Source organism: Mirounga leonina, unplaced genomic scaffold (assembly GCF_011800145.1).
Source record: "Mirounga leonina isolate KUSES-001 unplaced genomic scaffold, KU_Mleo_1.0 Mir_151, whole genome shotgun sequence".
Lineage (NCBI taxonomy): Eukaryota > Metazoa > Chordata > Mammalia > Carnivora > Phocidae > Mirounga > Mirounga leonina.
Window position 1 is genome coordinate 90,459,719 of NW_023270377.1, and position 21,392 is coordinate 90,481,110.

The 21,392-nt window shown below is 39.4% G+C and overlaps 1 protein-coding gene across 1 annotated transcript in view; it reads right to left on the reverse strand.

Moving 5' to 3' along the window:
- Nucleotides 1-11,776: 11,776 nt before the first annotated feature.
- Nucleotides 11,777-21,392, reverse strand: part of LOC118011686 (thrombospondin type-1 domain-containing protein 7B-like) — a 77,264-nt gene continuing 67,648 nt past the window's right edge. Inside the window, exon 5 of the mRNA XM_035006544.1 lies at nt 11,777-12,295. Coding sequence (XP_034862435.1) covers nt 12,067-12,295 — 229 coding nt within the window. The 3' untranslated portion in view covers nt 11,777-12,066. The remainder of the gene's footprint in view (nt 12,296-21,392) is intronic.

Consider the following 21,392-nt stretch of genomic DNA (forward strand, 5'->3'; position numbering starts at 1 on the left):
TTTATTTATTTATTTATTTATTTATTTATTTATTTATTTATTTATTTGACAAAGAGAGTGAGAAAGCACAAGCAGGAGGAACAGTAGAGGGAGAGGGAGAAGCATACTCCCCGCTGAGCAGGGAGCACGATGCGGGGCTCGATCCCAGGACCCTGAGATCATGACCTGAGCCGAAGGCAGACACTTAACTGACTGAGCCACCCAGGTGCCCTGGAAAGTGTGTATGTCTGGGTGCGCACGCGTGCACGTGTGTGTTGTTGCTGGAAGACAATTTCTCCGTGGATTTGTCGTATTTCTGCATATCTTGTCATTAGAGATACTGACAGCTTTTGTTCCAAACTACCTTTCCAAGGATGTTTATATAGCAAATAGCCTTGGAAGAGAAGGATAATGTCACCCTCTGGGGCAAAGGTTGTGCAGGTTTTTTTCAGTCCCCTTATCAAAGATTGGGATTTCTGAAGCTCAGTATGTCTCTCCTGTCACAGAAGGCACTTGGTGTGCAGGCGTGTGTGTCCCTGATGATGTGTTGCGCTGTGGGAGCTGGGGCTCCAGAAACAAACGCAGACCTGGTGACTGACGCTACTGCGGGTGACAAAGTACCCTTGGTCTCTGACCAGGGGGCTGGCGTCTTCTGTCAGGATCTATAGAATAGTTGCCAGCTAACATGTTAGCTTGCAAGTAGACTGATATCTGAGATCCTTCCCAGTTCTTGATATGTGTGTATGTCAGTTATTCTTTTTTTTTTTTTTAAAGATTTAATTTATTTATTTGACAGAGACACAGTGAGAGCAGGAACACAAGCAGGGGGAGTGGGAGAAGGAGAAGCAGGCTTCCCGCTGAGCAGGGAGCCCGATGCGGGGCTCGATGCGGGGCTCGATCCCAGGACCCTGGGATCATGACCAGAGCTGAAGGCAGACGCTTAACGACCGAGCCACCCAGTCACCCCTATGTCAGTTATTCTTATTCAAGCTTACAAATAGCTCTTCCTACAATGGGCTCTGTGTGATTCTCAGAACTGTTTGTCTTTCAACGCTCTCTCTGTGTGCTAAGAAATCCTGGAGAGTCACTTTATGACTGATCATTTCAATTAAGTAACAGAACAGCCCTGGGAAATTTTTTGAAAAATCTAAACTTCCATCACGTGTTCTATTATACATTCCAAAAATCTCACATCTACCACTTTTTCTATGTTGAACTATTGCAATGGAATGCTTAACGCATGGCTTCTTCCATTAAAATCAACTGGGATGCTTTGAGAGGGATGCTGATGTACCCAGCTCCCAAATTTCTAGTACAGTACCAAATGTATGAGGGGTCAGTTCTGAAAGCTCATAGAGAACTCAGGGTAGTGCTAAGTTCTCAATGACTGACTAAGCTCAAGTAGGTATTAACTGCTAGGGAGCTTAAGGAGTGATCCCTCACCCACATGTTGTACTAGATTCAGGCCAGCAAAGTGTCCAGGCCAGTGCCTGGGTCATGCCCTTTTGGCTGTTCAACTTAACCCCTTCCAAGAGAGAATAGATTACATAATCTTATTACTAAAACAGATTTTGCCACTGGATCATATTCGAACATCTCATTTCACAGATGAGAAAGCTGAAGTGTTGGCATTTCAACAGAAACTTTCAATGGCGTACTCTTTCACCTTCTAGGTTGTTTGCTTTTTAATCCTTTATCTTAAAAATGCTTTTTACAACACCCGTAACATAACACTCATTGTATTAAACGTACATGATTTGTTTTTATGTTTCTCTCTCCAAATTGGCTTTGACTTCCTAATATTTAAGTTTGATTTGTTCATCCCTCGATCTCTAATATTTCATGTAATGTCTAGCCTATGGCAGGACTTCAGTAAATGTGTGAAAGCACAAAAAAGCAAAGCCTTCAGCATCTCAAAAGGAGAAAACCAGCTTACTGAATGCTTACTATGCATCAGGCACTGCACTATAATTGTTTCTCCTTTAAACACAGATCATCTCATTTAATCTTGACAAGTCTCTTGGCATCTCCATGTTACACATGAGAAAACTGGACACTGAAAGAGGCTGTATGACTTGCCCAACATCACATGGCTAGGAAATGGGGGAGCTGGTGCTCAAACATGGGAATCCCCACTTCAGAACTAAGTTTGTTCTTACTAAGCTAACTAGACCTCTGTACCCCATTACATCACACCACATAATCCATATATTCATAAGGATGACCCTCTTGTTTCATTTTAATAAACCCAAGTATTATTTATATCTCAGAAGAATTGGGAGGGGTTTGGGTAGGCAGAATAATGGCCATCCAAACATGTCTAAATCTTACTGTCTACTACCTGTGAATATTAGGTTATGTGACAAAGGGAAGTTAAGGTCATATGGAACGGACATTCCTGATCAGCTGACCTTGAGATGGGAAGATTATCCTGGATTATCAGGGTGTGCCCAATGTAATTACAAGGGTCTTTATACATGGAAGAAGGAGGCATAAGAGTCATAGTCGGAAAGACATTTGAAGATGGTATGTTGCTAGCTTTGAAGATAGAGGAAGGAGTCATGAGCCAAGAAATAAGGGGAGCCCCCTTGAAGCTGGGAAAAGCAAGGAAAGGATTCTCCCTCACAGCCCCCAAAAGGAACACACCCCTGCTGGCATCTTGATTTTAGCCCCGTGAGACCCATTTGGGACTTCTGACCTCCAGCACTATAAGATAATCCATTTGTGTTGTTTTAAGTCATTAAATTTGTGGTAATTCGTTACCACAACCTTAGGAATAATACAGGGAGATGATTAATAGGAAATAGGGCCTGTGCCAGAGACAGTGAGCTGCCCCTCAAAGATTGGCATTTCCCTTCCAAAGCATACAGTTGTTGCTAGAAAGTGGCTGCTCAGCCAGATATCCCCCACTTTCCACGGGCCTCTCATCCTCCTATCCTCCTCTGCACTGAGACAGGGACAATGACTAGTCTCCTCAGTGGACCGTGGAAGTGACTTAGCTCTGAGTCAGGATGCTTAAGTCCCAGGTCTGTGATGCTCATGTTTGCTATCTAGATGATGCAATGCTAGCTTTTAACCACAAGATGGAAACTCATGCACAGAATGGTCAGCTAAACTCGCCCGAGGCCACCAAGTGTGGCTGAAATAGAATGAGTGGAAGGGGCAGTGGAGCAAGGGAAGGCTGCAGAGGTAGGCAAGGGCCAGATCATACATGGCTCTGTGAGTGATGTTAAAGAAGTTTTAATTTAGAAAAAGTCACTGAAGTCATTTTGCATGGGAATCATACACTCAGATAAGCTTTCCTATAAGGTTGCTTTGGCAGAAGTATGGAGAAGGAAAATAATCATAGCTAATAGTTATTAAGTGCTTATCATATAAGGCTCTGTTCTAAGTGGTGTGTAAGTGTGTGTGTGTGTATGTTCATTTGATGAGCCAGGAATTATCATTATTTCTATCTAACAAATGAGGAAGCTGAAGGTGAAAGTATTAACTCATCCAAGATTACACAGCTTATAAGTGACAGGGTAAGACAGAGGTAGTGGGTCTGTAAGCCCATGCTCCCCCTCTATTTAGAAGGAGAAGAGTAGGAGGAAAATCCGCTAGGAAACTATTATAGCAGTTCATGTGAGAAATAATGCTAGAAGAGGAAATAGATAAAATAAATGGAATAAACCAAGTATATGTCTGGAAGTAGAATTAACAGGATGTGGTGCTAGACTGAATGTGGGCAAAGAGATGAATGACAGTAAAATATCAAGGATGTTGCTCAGGTTTCTAGCATAAGCACTTGGCAGGAAGAAAGACAATTTCCTAATTCTGGAACACTGGAAAAGGATCTGATATGGGATTGTGCAGGATAATGAAGAATCTGGGGAACACCGAATTTAAAATGCTATATATTATTTACATAGAACTATCAGGGTCCAGTACTGAGCTCTGTGTCTAGAAAGAACTGGACACCTTGGATACATTTCACCAAGAGTCGGAAACAGAATTAAAGTCTTAGAAAAACAATTCTTAAAAGAATAAAATGAACTGTAATTATATTTTCCATATGGAGACCCACAGAATGTTTGAATGAGAAGTGGCACCGCAATTCAGCTGGTTTCCAGCTTTTCCATTGATGTGGGGATTGATTCTCCACCACCTCCTAGTATGCCTAAAAAAATGGCCAGACGACACAAGGAGTCATTTAACCCATCTTAAGCACACAGAGGTCTTTCTAAGCAACTCCTCTCTTGAGGACAGAACCTGATGACAAATTCAAAGTAGAGCATGGAAAATGTTAAGTACTAGAATAAGTTGAGGAGGAAACTGTGAAATTTTCCTGCAGGAAGAGTTGGACAATAAGGGGAAGATTCTTCTATATCCTCCTTGCCGGGGAATTCACATATTCAACAAGGCTGGAGAAATAGATTTGGAAGGAATAACTTCGTTTCAGAAATTGCACTGCCAAGAGGAACCTCATTACCTCTTGGCTTGGTGTTCATGAAAAATCTAATCCAGCTGACAAAATGAAGTTCAGTAAGACACCCAAGTAAAGATTGTAAATGCACTAGTCTCAGCATGTTTTTCTAAACGCAATCTTCTACCCTGAAAAGGAGAATCTAACTGTTCATTAATGAAGTGCAGGTGTACGTGAACAATTGAAATAAAGGGAAAAGTTGTTCCGAAGTGAAAAGAAATGCCTAAAACGGAAGGGTAAGACTATATGCAGAGGGTTTATTCATTTGTTCAAGAAATACCCATTGAGCTCTTATCTGCCTTTGGCCAGATGCAGTGCTAACTGCTGTGTCGTCTACCACAGTTACTAAAACCGTTGCTGCTCTAAAGATTTATGCAAGATTAAAAAAAGAGGAAAAGATGAGGAAGGGGAAGAAATGAAAAAAACTGGATGATGAGGAAGAGAAAAATATATAAAAGAAGAGGAAGAAAAATGAGGTTGGGGAGAAGAAAGAAGGAGAATAAAAGACGAAAAGAAGAGCTATTTACAGCCCCTGTCATACTACAGGCTGGTACCAGGTCTCATGTAGACTAGTAGAGTAAATCCTTAAAAACGGTGTCTCTCATTCTTTCATTTGACACATATTCATTGTTTTGCTGTGACTGAGCCTCTAGAAAGCAGAGCCTGCAATGAGAATTCAGGTGTTAATACTTTATCTGGGAGGTACAAGGTCAGGAGGCAATGATGGAGAGAAAGCGGGAGGAGCGAAGCAAGCAAAGGAAAAATGAAGAAATGCTATGTGATGTGTTACTGTGCTGACTACCATTTTGCATTAAACCACACAGATACATAGCAGGTTCATGTATTTGGAAAACAGAATTTCTCTGGAAGGACTGCGAGAATATATTGGAATAATATACAGGTGCACTGGAAATAGCCTGGCTCCCTCCTCAATCCTGTTTCCTCCTGGTGAAGTTTCACACCTTAAGGAGCTAAGTCTCCTCCACTTCCAGGTTGCAACACCTTAGCCCCTCAGCTGCTCCTCAGGAAGCCAGAGCCCACACATCACAATGTGGTGTCTTACCCAAGTCTGAAAGCAGATCTACATGCTTGTAGAGCATCAATCAAGAGAAAGAAAGAAGGTGGAAAGGAATATGAGAAGGGGCAGAGCTTGAATTCAATTCAAGTATCTTTTCTGTGTCAGAGACAGTGCTGAGTGTTGGGGAAACAACAATGAACAACAGATACGGCCCCTGACCTTACAGAGTACCCTGCCTAATGGTGCACACAAGCAAGCAATTGCAATGGAGTGAAACAAAGTGCTTTGACCATTGAGGATCAGAGACCCCAGGTGGTCTCTAAAGGTTCCCAGAAGGAGCAATTGTTGAGAAGTAGGTGTAATTCAGGTGACAGGCCAGAGCCAGAGGAGAGGTTTGTGTTGGAGGTTGGGGGCTGGAGAGGGAGACAGAGGATAGTGGTCAGTGGTCAGACAGACACTGGCTCCCAAGGCCTAGAAAGCTAAAGAAAGTGTTCCATATTGTTGGAGCCCAGGGCGTTGGACAGGGATAAAGAAAGTAATAGTGTAATTGCTACCATCTCATGGTCTGATGATTATAAAGCCTAATACCATAGCCTAGAATTCCACCTGACTACCTTAAATCCACAGCACTTACCTTCAGCTGCCCCATATTCATGCCCAACTTCATTCCTGGTTTTGCTCTAAGTATGTTCTATGACATTCTACTTCTGTGCCTTTACTCTAATGGCTTGTTTCACCTAGGATTCTGTCCTCTTCACATGGACACCTGTCTAAACATCTGCCCTTCTTTTGTGTCCACATAAAAGTTTTCTTCTTCATGAACCTATCCTATGTTCCCCACATCCCACTGGTTTAATCTCTTCTTCCCTAAAATCTTCATTTTCTCCTAAGATATTTATTCTTTGACTGACAGATCTCCCTTCCTAGACTGTTGAAGATCAAAACTAAAACAGATGGACATAGATAATTTGAAAGCATTTATGGCTTCTATAATCTTTTTTTCTCTAGAGATCAAGAGGAATATATTTAACTCTGGAAATTATTCAGAAATCAACTACTTAGTGTCACAGGCCAAGATCACTCGGCAATGCCACTGTTTGAGTCCAAGCAGACCTCCCTGGCCCAGTGACCCTCCTTGTTTTCTCCTTTGCATTCCTTCTCAATCTTTCCCCATGGACTATTTCCATCACTTCATGATCCTCAGATATTCCATTTTACCTGATTCCATTCCAGGCCCTGTGGACCACCTGGGCTTGGCAAGGAATGCTGATATCCAAACAGCAGATCATTTTTTTTTTTTTAAACAGTAAAGCAATCTCTTTCTCTGTGCTGTCCATAAAGCAAAAAGAATCCAACAAAACTTAATATATCAGTCTCTCACTTGATGGGCTTTTCATTTTGAATTCCATATGCATTTGCAATTTTCTATTTACATGCTGGGCTCTGGCACTTGGAAAAACAAAGTAGGACCTCAAGAATGGCCTTCAAGGGCTTTATAGCCTAATGTGTGACAAGGACAATGATATCAATGACTGGATATCAGGCAAAAAGTGATGTGTTTTACAGGGGTATGAGCCTAGTGCAGGAGGAATAGCAAAGCTAAAATACCACTGGTAAAAGAATTAGAAAATTCAAACTCGCATTTAGTTCTAGGTCCTTGACAATCTTGCTCCTGCATGATGCCACAAGCTTTGGTTTCAGTAGCACATGGCACTGAATTATCAGTTTTGTTGTGCTGATTTTGAAAAAATATATAACAATATATTGCATGAAGAAGGACATGCGTTCTTCCTCTTCAGGAAATCAAATTAAGCAGGACTCACTCACGTGTTGTCTAAAAGATCCATTTTTCCACAAGTCATTTATTTTTCCCAGGAGTAGCCTCTACTTAATGCTAGACTTTCTCCTCAAATATCCCACCTCTATCATTTGTCCAGGCCAGCTCCCTCCTATTCCCATTTCAATCATCTGAATTATATCTTGAGCTAAATAAGACATTTTTAATGTCACGAACAGCCTGATAATTTAATGAGTGGTAAAGTAAGAACTCTTCAATATTCCTGCTAAGCACTGCAATTCAACAAACATTTGCTGTATCACACTAAAACTAGTTTGTTATACTTGATTAAAAAAAAAAAAAAAAACCACTAAACTTAGATACATAAGCAATGAAATGGAACCAGTAGAAACCAATCTCAGTTTAGGCTCATGGTGACCTAATTGCCTTTGAATATCTAATATTCTCTTCCTAAACTTTTCTCAGCTTTCACACTTTGGGGAGAATGTCTGGAGAGAATATTTGAAATATAAATATGTATTATATGAACTATACATATACTGACTTTCTCCTACAGCTTAACCCCAACATCCAATAATTGAGGATGTTTCCAAAGTAGAATGATTACAATTGTCTTCTATCTTTTGGTCTCATGTGAACTGCCATCAAATAGCCTGCTGTTAATTATTCATCCAGTTATTTCTGTCTCTGTTAGCATAAAGTGAGAGGAAAATGCTGTTAACCCATTTCTCCTCTAAGAGTCAACACCAAAGGAAGTTCTAAGAGCATTTTTTCCTTAAACTTTATTCTCACACCCAAATGAGTTTATTGACTTTAAAACCAATTTCTAAAGATAGGCCCTCAAATGATGGTGGAATAGATAGCTCTTTCAATTGCCCCTTAAAAAACCTGTTCATCTGTTCATAATGTAAATTACTTTATTTCATATCTCAAAAACTTCTTGGATAACCAGATAAGTTTGCAAGTAGGACATGAGCGTTCCCGAGAATTCTCTTGGTATACTGACATTTATGCATTCTTATAGACAACTAAGAATATGAGATTTCTTCTCTGCTTAAAAACCTGCAGTGGGGAAAGAAAGGCTGTACCCATATCTCAAAAACGAAGTCTCACCTCCAGGATAGCACAAAAGGCCTAGATTTCCAGTGTCACTGTCACTTCCTTATTCCCTGGGCTCCCCTCACAGCAATTCACATGCCACCACTGAACACAAATGTCTCCATTCCTTTACATATGTCCCCTCTGCCCCCACTGAGAACATTCTTTCCTAATGATCCTACAAACTCTCTTTAAGCATTACCTCCTTTATGAAGATAACCCTCAGACATCATTAAATGATTTTAGCCATATTATATATATAATGATCACATTACTTATGACACTATAGCATAACCGTTAGTTCGATTGCTGTTCCAACTTAAAAAAAAACTATAAAGTAATGAGAGGCACCTTCATCATATCAGTGTCTAGTACAGTCTAAAACATAGCTGGCACTTAATGAATTACTAAAAAAAAAAAAGACTGTGATTTTTCATCCACTTTTTACTCACCAAATCAATATATTTAAAAACAATATAATGACCCAAAAGACAGGAACAACATTCACGTGGCTTATCAAAGTTCTATACAGGTCAAAATTAAAGCCTGCAACTCAAACATACGAAGTCTCCATATACTACTTACACCCAAAATACTTTAAGTCTCCATATACTACTTAACATCCCAGGACACATTCCCTTATCTGACCATGTACTTCCTTAATGTCAACTCTGGGCCCAACATGATAAAGATGTAGGACTTTTAAGAACTACTTAATCTTACTGGAGTGGGGGAAGCAACTAATGCATTTAACAACTCAAAGCTAAACTGTGTCCCATCCTTAAAAGAGCTGTGTCCATTTAATGCCAAATAATGAATCTGAAATAAGAAAAAAATTCAGTAAGTGTTCTTCTTAATTGCAAGCACACCAATACCTTTCCCCAATTTTTTATTTAGGTTTATTTTTTTTCGGGGGGGGGGTTCTTCACCATATAAATACATTCTATTTCTACGTCATTTCACTCCATATTTGTTGATATTTCAGTCTCCGGGCCATGTTTTCATGAATGGAAAATATCTATGTCCCAGTCTTTATTAGATTTTGAAGGTGTGTTCTTTATTTCAATGCTTTATCTCCTGAGAAATGATGCTTGAATGCAGGCTGAGTAGTTTTAATTTCATTTGAGAAAAGAGCAAGAAGAAAATGGTCTCACCAAACCAAACTTTTAGACTTACAGGTAAGCATCACTCTTGCCGATATTTCTGAATTATACATGAGAAACACAATTCTCTCCACAATAACTGGTAAACAAAATCATAAATACTCTTCTACATTTTCATTCCCAATTCTATTGGCTTGGCTACTATTGCAGGTAATGCTTCTCATATTGATTGTTACAGCACTATTTTGGCTGCATTTAAAACATTACCTGAACACTGAACAAAAGAACTAGGTAAATATGCCATAGGTATTATGCCATTTCTATAAGCACCATGAATTGAGGTTAAATGGGGACTGGGATGTCTAAGTTGCTAACAGAGAATTCTACCTCAGTATCCAGCCTATGTAAGAGACTTGGAGGCACTTGGGATAGAATTAGCATTCCTTTAGGGTTTTTTTTTTTCCTCCGCATTCTGGAATTTAGATTCTATTTTATTCTATTGCAGGAGAGACCTATGGAAATGGGTCTTGGTTTGGTGCTTTATTTTGGTTTTGGCTTTGGTTTTGATTCATGGGTGGTGGTGGTAGTGTTTTCCTCAGAGTCGTGTTCCTCTAAGATCAGGTTCTTGAAATGCAGAGCAGCGAACTCATAGTGGATGGTGGGATTTTATAGGGAAGAAAAGTTAAGCAATTTGACTCTAGAGATTGAAGAGAGTATCCTAGAGTCTAAGGAAAAATTAACCTGTGGGAAAGTCAATTGTCATTGAGAAAAGAGTTTCCAAAATCAATGCTATTAAAATTCCTTCTCTCTCTACAATCTAACATAAAAAAAAGCAATGTTCACAAAAGCTGAAATGCAAAACCTGTCACCAATTTTGGCCTTTTTTTTTTATTTTAATTTTTATTTTTTAAAGATTTTATTTATTTATTTGACAGAGAGAGACACAGCGAGAGAGGGAACACAAGCAGAGGGAGTGGGAGAGGGAGAAGCAGGCTTCCCGCTGAGCAGGGAGCCCAATGCGGGGCTCGATCCCAGGACCCTGGGATCATGACCTGAGCCGAAGGCAGACGCTTAACGACTGAGCCACCCAGGCGCCCCTAATTTTGGCCTTTATTACTGCATTAGCAGAAAAGGTTAGAAACATTTAAATCTGGTCTCTTTAATCGGGCAAACACATTCACTGGTCACTTACAATAGCAATTCAATTGTTCTCTTATGTTTAACTTGAACCAAGAAGAAATTCTCATGTTGTCGGATGTGTCACGGTATATCTATAAATGTTAACAGTAGGAAATTAGGTGTTTATCAGAATGGAAAGTAATAGCTGAACAATCTTTCCTGTTCAGTTCCACACAAGAGCAAAATAAAGCCTTTGTTAATGACTACCAAGTTCGTAGTAGGCTATACTATGTCTTTAATGCAGTTGCTGACCCCTGGAAACCCTAGTACTATAGACAATAGTAAAAAGGAAGAAAGAGAGTTAGACTAAAACGATTACCAAGGTCTGAAAGAATAATCTAGAGTTCTTTATCTAAATCCTGTTATTCCGAAGTCAGAGAAGTAAGCATAGTCATGTTCTACCCTGGAATAGAAAGTGTGTAAACTGTCACTTTTCAAAAGTGACATTAGATAAGGAAGAAAATTGAATGAAACACTGTAACTTTAATTGTTCAAGCAAACACTAAGGATTCTGTAAAGATCTGTAAAGACTCTATGAGTCAGAGGGTGAATTATCCAAGGTTATGGTTGTAGACGCCTCTGGAATGTTGAGAGGCCATGTCACATAAACTCAAGAAAAAAAGTACCTGGTATGAAAAGCTTTATAGGGTAAAATGCATGCACTTCCATGCCAAGAAAGCTTGCATCATGCGTTTATAACCAAATTCTACAGTAGAGGATTTATGTACATACTCAAGAAAACTTTCGCACCTTGACTACTTCTGCAGAGGGCACTGCTATGTCCTCTGATGTGGCTGGGACAGGCCACACATTCTTCCGGAGTAGAAGCATTATTGCTCACTTTTGGCTTTCAATCAATAGACATAAATAAATCTGGCCCAGTTTTTCAGTCCCTATCTGTTATCACTGTCTCAAACTCTGGAACAAGTGGACTCCTGCTGAGGTTGTACCTGCCTATCAGAGAGCCTAATGTGGAGAAAAGTTGTTTCTCCTCCTCCTCTGCCCCCTTTCTCTTCCTTTTCACGTTACTTGAAACTTGCCAGTAAAACTAGATCCTCAACATTTGAAGGTGATATGTCTTAAATTCCTACATTCACAAATTCATACAAACAACCTTCTTGGGAGAAAACGAAACAAAACAAAAAAAGAATGCTACTAATGCATGACCAATTGACTCACTGCAGTCTACCAGCCCCTCTCAGCTGGTAGCATTTATTTTTGCTACAGCACTTAGGTATATTTTCTCATTTAATTTTCACAATGATCCTTTGAGGCTGACGTTATTATTATTGCTCTTATTTTTAACTATTCCCAATTATTGCAAGTAGCAAAACTTAGGACTGATCTGCAAATTCTCGACAAAACAAATATTAAATCTGTGAGGGCTGAGGGTCCATAATATCAAGGAGAATATGAGGAGATGGTGTTAGAGTTGATTTCCCTTCCAATCAGCAGCATCATCTGTCCCTGGAACTGGCTGCCTACCTTCCTTGGCCTTCTGTGCGGTGGACGCTGGGGTGCTCTGGGCACAGTATACGTCCCGGGTCTGGATCCCACCTCCACAAACGGGTCCCGTCACATGCCAGTGGGGGTCCTGCTGCTCGAGGAGAAGAGAGACTTGACATTCTTTCCATTCAGAGGTCCTCCAGGAATACCTGGATTTATTTAAAAGAAATTTGATTTATTCAAAAGAAGAAGAAGAAGTAAGGAAAATATAAGATTCTAAAGAAAATGTAAGTCATGACATCAAATGTATTTAATAATCTCTTTTTCTAGGGCCAAATCTTCACCTATGGATAAAAAAGTCAATTGGCTTTGGGTACTAAATCCCTTTTATCTCCTAGGGAAAAAAAATCCCAGTAGCCTCTCATGGTAGCAATATGGGATGAGAGGAGTGAAGAAATGGATAAACAGGGGTTGTGTCTCAGCTCTGAAGCCATAAGAGAGTGAAGAATCAGAGGAAGAAGATGGAAACCAGATGAGCCTATTCCATAGCAGCTGACCTTGTCATGGGGTATCACTTCACAGACTTCTGGATGACTATGTGAAAGTCAGCCTTTTGAAATTAGTAGGATAGTAGTGTGTGAATGTGCGAAGTTGGGGATACATGGTTTTAAATGGATAGAGATGACCAACTTTTCAACCTCCTTGATATAGGAAAGTATTTCTATTTATTTGACCCCATTGGGATGAAGGCATACACATTAAAAATGAGTTAACAGTGTGGCATTACATTTAACTGATGAGTTACTTTTTTATATATGCAGAAATATTGTTATTTAAACTGATTTAGGAATATATCTTCCTGGTTAAGATACATAGTAATAGACACACACACACACATACACAAGGAGAGAAAACACAACAGAGTTTGTACACAGCTTGCTGAAAACAAAACAACCATAACAACATTGCACTCATACCTGGACAATATTTCAGACAGAATTTCCTTTTGGGGATTATTACAACATTCTTCAAGCCCACAGCATTAATAGAACCCTACAGCATTCACATAAATACCCATAGTCTCATTAACTTCTAGAAAAATAAACAAAACCTAAGAACATTCTCATAACTGCTGTCCCATTTCAGATTTGAGGAAAAATTCCTCAGCTTTGCGATTGCTTAAAAGAAAAAAAAAAAAGCAATAAAAATAAGTGTGTGTCACAAAAACCCTGGCCTTTCAGAAACTAGCGTAAAATTGAAATCAAGTCACAGACATCAAAATAAGAAAGCAAATCTCTAAGAAACCTAATAGTGATCAAACTCCTTCACAATGCATGGCATCACTCTAAAAAGCTTGAGAGCTGACAATCATAAGTCTTATGAAAATCCCATGGTAGGAAAAGGATTTGGACAATCCTGTGGGGTTTGTTGTGATACAACTGATCGCCCTCAGCTTCCCTACTTCATTTTCACGTGGTTCTCCAAGGCTGGAAGCTTAGTCAGTAGGCAGGACAAAACTTCGGAGTGTAGGTCCTGCTTAGGTAGGCAATACAGACAATAATCTGTTTCCAATTCCCGGGCGTGAGAGACCGAGAAAAGTTTGGTTCTTCCCAGAGGCAGGCCTTCTCCAGAGGTCAAGTTCTGAAGCCTTTTCTCCTCACTCAAAGTTCTCACCCTGTTCTCCGTGGTCACCCAAGCAAAAGGCTTATCCCTCATGTATCAGAGTCTCAGGGCAGGTGGCTCTGTATTCCAGGGCAAGGTGCAATGGGGTAAGGGTTTGTTGGGGGGGATGGTTACCAAGGGCTTACTTCAGACCCTCTTCCTCCACCGGTTGCCTAGCAGAAGAGCTCCCTGGCCATTAAGGAGGGGGTCAGATACAGCAACTGAGTAGGAAACTCCTATGATATAATTAGCAAATAAGGTAGGCAAAAAGGGGAACAGTGTGGTATAGACAACAGGCATGATTTTCAGCTCAATGGACCTATGCTCTGCCACTTACTAGGCACATGTGACCTTGGCCCAGTTCTGTTTCCTCATCTGTAAAATGGGTATAATAAACCCACATGCTGAACACAGCACGTAACAAATGTTCAATAAATGCTAATTCCCTTTCTGCTTATATCCTTCTACATGTACATTTGCTCCTTGCTTCCACAGAAAACACCACATACACACACACACACAGTAACGTTTTATGTATGAGGATTTCATTGATTTCATCAAGTCCTAATGTTAGAGATCCAGGAATACCATGGCCTAACTTCCAACAACCAAAATTCAGCAAAGAGCATAAAAGAAACACAGAGTTCAGAATTACAGCAAGTCACAGCAATTTGTTTGCTTGTTTGAAAGGACTGGGCCAAGCTGTATAAATAGCTTTTTCAATTAATTTATTGTGACCCTAGAAGAATTAGTAATGGAAGAATTTTGGAAGTCATTAGGGAGAAAAATGAAAAGTTTAATGACTATGGTTTTATATAAAGTAACAAAAACCCTGTCGGTAGCTCATTAACCAACAACACCTGAATTCTATTCACTGGCAAACGGCAAATTCTCTGAAAAAATATAAGGCATTTATCACTACCTCAATTGTTTACCACCTCAGAGAAAACACCAGCCCAGCAAGCAGCAGAGGGAAAATGCTCACCAGAAAAGGACTTCTATATTCCTTTTTTAACTGCCCGTCTTCCACAGTCTTTCCTCAACCTCTTTATTTGTTTCAAAAGCTTTACCTACGTTTAGTCAACAAATCACCCCGCAACCATGAAACCTGAACATCCCGATCTCCCTCAACCTGGCAAAGTGTCTCCAGGGACTGACAGAATGAGGAATCAAAGGAGTCTTCTTGGCTAATGGTACTCACTTTCTCCTTTAGAAGCTGTGACAGCAATGGTCCTCCAGCCCCAGACAAGTTGGCTGCCTGACTGCCTGGGACAGTCTCTTCAACAGTGAAGTCCTGTCAAAGACATTTTCCACCTTCTCTCTCCCAACTCTGCTGCCTTTTAACACACCTTCATTTTGTCCTTTGGTTAAGAAGGAAATATGGGAATTTCAAAGGCCAGAGTCCTACCTCCTGTGGGTACATGGCACTTTGAAATCCATTATGGAAATGCCTCAAGTGGGTTAAGAGAGCCATGGAATGAAAGACACTACTCAGTGCTCATCCTACAAATGTGTAGGATCCATTTGCTTTTTTCAAGTGTTCTGGCTGAACACAATAGCCAAGGGTTAATTTATTTGAGCTCCTAGAGTATCATGACACATCCTTCAAGTAGTAATGACAATAACCAATAGCTTTTGCACGCCTACTCCGTGCTAGGTACTGCATTGACAAATTCAGGCATGTAACCTCATTAAATCTTCCCAACAATCCTATGAGGAAAGTATGCTTTCCCCTTTACAGATGGGATAATTGGAATAAAAAAGAAATAATTCTTCCAAGATCATATAAGTAATTGGAAGAGCAAGGTTCAAAATCAGATTTATCTGACTCTGAAGCACATCTTGTTAATGAAATGACAGATAGATTAAAATAGTGAATGGCAAACCAAAGAAAGTTGATCAAAGGATATAGAAAATAAGTTCAGTTGGCAATAGGTAGCTACCTGCCCAGCCATTACGAGGACAAGTAAATCTTGGACTTGGCCTGAGGAAGTGAATTCTTAAATGAGACAGCCCAGGAATGGGGACAAGAACCCATATATCAGGGCAATCATGTATTGTAACTGTGAAATTCAGTTTTTCTTCATTTACTTTCTAGAATCTGCCTTCCAAATCCTTCTCTCACACCTGAAACTCAGTGCCCAATCTGTTCATATGTTCCCCATAATGTAGGTCTCCTCTTAGGAAATGGTCAATAAATGTATCCACATGATACATATTAAAAGTTAGGCATGCACTGGTCATGATGAGCACCGGGTGATGTATGGAATTGCTGAATCACTATATTGCGCACCTGAAACTAATATAATACTCTTACCTATACTGGAATAAAATAAACTATAAAAAAAGTTAATATTAAAATGTTCTCATTCTAAGAAGGTGCATGCAGCTTAAAGAAGAAACCAAGATTAAATCAAAGAAAAATTTCTAACGGTAGAAATACATATTCCCATTAAGAAATACAGGAGACAAATTCTGGACTAGGAAAAGCAATTCAAGGCCTCCAAATTCAATTGCCGAGATAACCAGCTTGTCTTCCAGACAGTGACGTCTAATTCAAGGAATCCTGTACTCAAACTATTCTTCAAATGGAAGGAGGGAGGGCAGAAGGAGTAAGAAATGGATTCATTGTTGTGAAGCAATGAGTAGAGACATCCTAAATTAGCAAAGCCAAAATTAGAAAAGTGGGCACATTTAGTGACTATTTTTAAAATACCTCCGTCCTACTAATGTGACATAAAGTGATTCTAATAGCAACAGGATTGCAGGCCCATCAGAGTTTTATAGCAATCTCTGCCCTTTAGAATGTATGCTTTATCACTTTCACAAGGCTTGGAATTGCTTACAAAGTGTGGAATTCTTTTCTCCTTCTAAAACTTGGGTTTAAAGCAAAGCAACATGGAATAGAATCTTAAGTGATTTAACGATGACAGATTGAAAGAATGATCGCATTCGTTAATGGTCATGTTTTGACTAAGCACATATAGATTTGCAAACACTCTTGTAATTGAAACCCTAGTGTAAGGTATTCAAATTCAATGTCTGTATATTAAAAATCAGTGTATTGCAGCATGACTAATTTATGATAATGTCTATCATCCTTTTAAAGTTGTAAATGCATTAGGACAGAATTAACTTGTCATTTTTTTGCTGAACAGATGACCAAAATAAAGGGAACAGATCACACTTTAGATATTTTATGCTCTGGTAATTTTTTATTGAATAGAGTGGGACTATTGATTACGGAAAGCTACTCTGAAGTGCAAAGCTCTTTGCCCTTCAGCAGATGGCTTCGCTAGCCAAACTCCACATATGTATTATTAATAGACTTCTATCGCTATGCACAGCACTTAGCAGTACGTGAACTTTCTTACACTAACAGGGGAATGAATCTTCCATCCAAGAGGACTTAAAGTGGCACAATGGGGACTCATGAAACAATATGCACCAGTAAAAGACAGACTCAATAAAAAGGCATCAGTCTTCTTCTCTTGAAACAATTTATAGATTCTTTGAAACTATTGTTTCTTGTCTAAAGCAGAGTCTCCTGAGGGCTCCAGGTCATGACTCCTTTACTCCTCAAGTCATGCAGGAAAGCTGCCTAATTAAAAGTTTAAAACAAAAAAAGATGCAACCTTAACGAATCCATTAATTCATTTCAAAAATGTACTGAGTTCTCATCATGTACAGGGTATTAGTGCTGTGGTAGATGATCAACGGGGGAAGATAAAGAAGATATGGTAGGTGATAGGCATGCAGTTCTGTTCTGGAAGGCAAACTTTTACAAATTCAGACTGTGATCTCATCCCTCACCCTTTCTCAAGCTACTCTTATAACCTAATGAAAACAGAAACTTCTTATCTGGAAAACCAGACACACTGTTAGCAGAAGCAAGGCGGCCATTGGGGACCATGTCATATCATGCTTCATGTGTCCATCCCTGCCTTGGGTAGATGTTTTTATTTAATCTCCTTGACGATGCCAATTTCAGCTGCTCTTTATATGAAATGACTTTGAATCCTTCACACATGTTATATAATAAGTATAATCATGGAAGAAAGTATCCTGAGCATAGTATTGCTCTGGAACTGTCCTACATATGAGTGGTCATTCATTCATTCATTGTTTTCTGAACATTTACAATGAACCAGTCATGTTTATAAGTGCTACTCATTCTAGGAAAAAAGTAAACAAAAAAGCCACATTCCTAGATATGGGATGATTTGTAAGAACATTATCAACTATTAAACACTCTTAAAGAATATGGTGAGCTGTGAATTGTGTAAGACTGTGGAATCACAGACCTGTACCTCTGAAACAAATCATACATTATATGTTAAAAAAAAAAAGAAGAAGATAGCAGGAAGGGGAAAATGAAGGGGGGTAAATCGGAGGGGGAGACGAACCATGAGAGACTATGGACTCTGAGAAACAAACTGAGGGTTCTAGAGGGGAGGGGCGTGGGGGGATGGGTTAGCCTGGTGATGGGTATTAAAGAGGGCATGTACCGCATGGAGCACTGGGTGTTATATGTAAACAATGAATCATGGAACACTACATTAAAAACTAATGATGTAATGTATGGTGATTAACATAACATAATTTTAAAAAATTAAAAAAAATAAAGAATATGGTGATTGTGTTCTGGATGCTCTAGTTTTTAAAGAGTAATATTACAGAGAGTCCCTGACTTATGGTAGCTCAACTTACAAATTTTTGACTTGTGATAGTGTGAAAGTGATACACATTCAGTAGAAACCATACTTCGAATTTTGAATTCTCATCTTTTTTCACCTAGCAATACATGGTCCAATAGTCTCGTGATGCTGGGCAGTGGCAGTAAGCCGCAGCTCCCAGTCAGCCATGAGATCACAAGGGTAAATTATAGATATACCTGCAACCATTCTGTATCCCTACAACCATTCCGGTTTTCACTTTGAGTATAGTAGTCAACAGATTACATGAGATATTCAGTATTATTATAAAAGAGACTTTGTGTTAGATGATTTTGCCCAACTATAAGCTGATATGAGCATTCTAAGCACATTTAAGGTAGGCTAGGTGAAGCTACGATGCTTGGTAGGTTAGGTAGAGTAAATGCATTTCGACTTAAAATCTTTTCAATTTCTCAAGAGGGAACTCCATAATTCAAAAAAGATTTTTTACAAGATTCTTAAGATGCATGAACTAAGTGAACACAGACTGAAAGTTTTCTGTTTCCTGAATTCTCCAGCAATTAGCACAGTGACAGGCTGAAGCAGGTGTTGGACCAACAACTCTTTACAACACACCAACCCTGTTCCAGCACTTACACAGTTCCAACAGCCAAAGGAGGCCAATAACCAAGCCAAGTGTTGCCTGCCATCCTTTTCCTTAGCTCTATCCCTGGCTTCAGTATCATCTATAAAGATCCATCAACAAATCCCCAGAGTCTTCTCAAGGAAAAAGAATTTTATCGAAAAAATCTAAAATTGGGTTTAGTGCCTTAAAGAGATGTTAGGGACAAACAGGCTGGCCACAGGGGGTTGTTATAGAAACAAATCAAAGTAGGCTGCAGGAGACCCAGATACAATTCTATGAGTCTGCACAGATAGATCATAATAAGGATAAATTCATACATACCAGAGACAAGGGGGGATGGATTATTAGAGCCCAGCTATTCAGTGCCAGACCCAAGAATTGAAACCATGGGCTTTTCTGTGCAGTTATATCACACAGGATATGTAATTATATCAACCACACAGCTTCTGCCTCCAGATCTTCTTAGGAGTTTTAATCTACATTGGTCACTGTCACCTTTTAATAGTGCTGTCTTATATTCGATTTCAAATTCTAAATGATCATTTAAGAGGCAGAACAGCCATTTTTGCATGAAAATTGTTGTTTCCTGGTGAAGTGGTGGAAGTTGCTGGTGGGTAATCTGAGGTGTCTTCCAAGAAAGATGTTGACATTCTCCAATATTCTTGTGTGTTACAGTGTCTTCAGCCAGAATGGACTCTCTAAGTCAACACAAGGGATCTGGAGGCACAGCTGTTCCAGCATCAGGTCATCCCTCAGTTATCTGACATTAAGCATTTAAAATGCTTTCCTTATGCTATCTAGTAAACAGGGCCACCTTACTATATATCGTCTGAGAATGCTTTTCACCATCCTCTGAGTTGAGATGTAGGATCTAATACTTCAGATGCTAATCAGGACATAAGAAAAGACACAAGTACCAAGGTAGTTTATAAAACACATATCTTGCAATGTTTTGAGGTAGAGAATAACGTAGTGCCTAAGATCATGATGCCTAATGACAGGAGATAAACACACAAAGAGAAAAGGTGGCAAGTGACGAGCAGATGCATCCTGTCTCTCTCATTTCTATGCCCACCTCATAATATACAATGTGAGTGCTTAGTGTTATGTTGGAAAGCGACATAAATTTACAAGTACACTGTAATGCAGAATGAAGGGGTTTCTTGGAGTCTATACATGTCTTGGTTAAAAACATACTCTTGAAACAAACATAAGGCTGTACTATGCTAACTTCTTTATAGTTCTCTAATTTCCCATGGTAGCATAACATAGACTAGCTTCTGTCTCCTTTCAAGTTTACTTAAGTCATTTGCCCCAAGGAACTTCCGAAGAGTTCTGGTCTCAGGGAGCACTTCCAGAATGGGCTCCTCTTGGTGACCATTCCTTTCATGGGAACACACCTTAGGGACTGGCCCTCATAGTATTTAGAGCTAAAATGCTGACCACTGGAGTCCAGCTGGTAAGAAGAGTAGCCCCAAAGCTATGCAACTAAAGAACTTTTTGAGGAATATTAATATGTAGGACCTAGGGTAATTTTCTAGCTCTTCCCTTTTCCTGGAATATTCTTCCCCTAGTTATCTGAAAGGCTACTTTCCTCACTTCTTTCAAGTTCCCCCACCACATCCTGCTTGTTCAAATGAGGCTTCTGTAATGACCCTGTTTAGGTCTGTAACTTGAGCTGACCCCACATCACAGCATCCCAGCAACCCTACTGTAATGTTTTGTTGTTGTTGTTGTTTTTCCCCACAGCTCATGTATACAGTATATAGCTTATTTATTATATTTATTTGGTATACCTTCACTAAAATTTAAGCCCCATGAGGGGGAGAGGATTTTGACTGTTTTGTTCTCTGAGGTATCACAAACATTAAACATAGTGCTTGGCACGGTCAATGTACATTTATTGAATGGATGAACACGTCTCTTATAGCACAGATGGTAGAAGGGTAAAAGCCAAACTGCATTCTGATAGTTTAAAAAAACACTATGAAAAGTCACAGAAATGTACATTTTCCTGCTGGGGAGAAATATGGTGAATTAGATTGCTTAATGTATAGGAATTGCTCTTGAATTCTGGGAAAAGAGAAATGGGCATTTTTGTTGCCTAATAGATTTTTGCTTCCATTTTCCTTGTTCACAATGAATTTTAATCACCAATGTCACACTAGAAATAAAAGTTAGGACACAGTCTTTATGCTTTCCTATGGTAGAGGCCACAGCTCAGATTTCAGACAAATAAGAATGCAGCGAATGTTAATCCTGTTGTTATTTATGCATTCTCCTGGAATCAGTCGCTAACACATCATTCTCCCAAGGAAACCCTGGTTGGTATTCAGTGAGTTT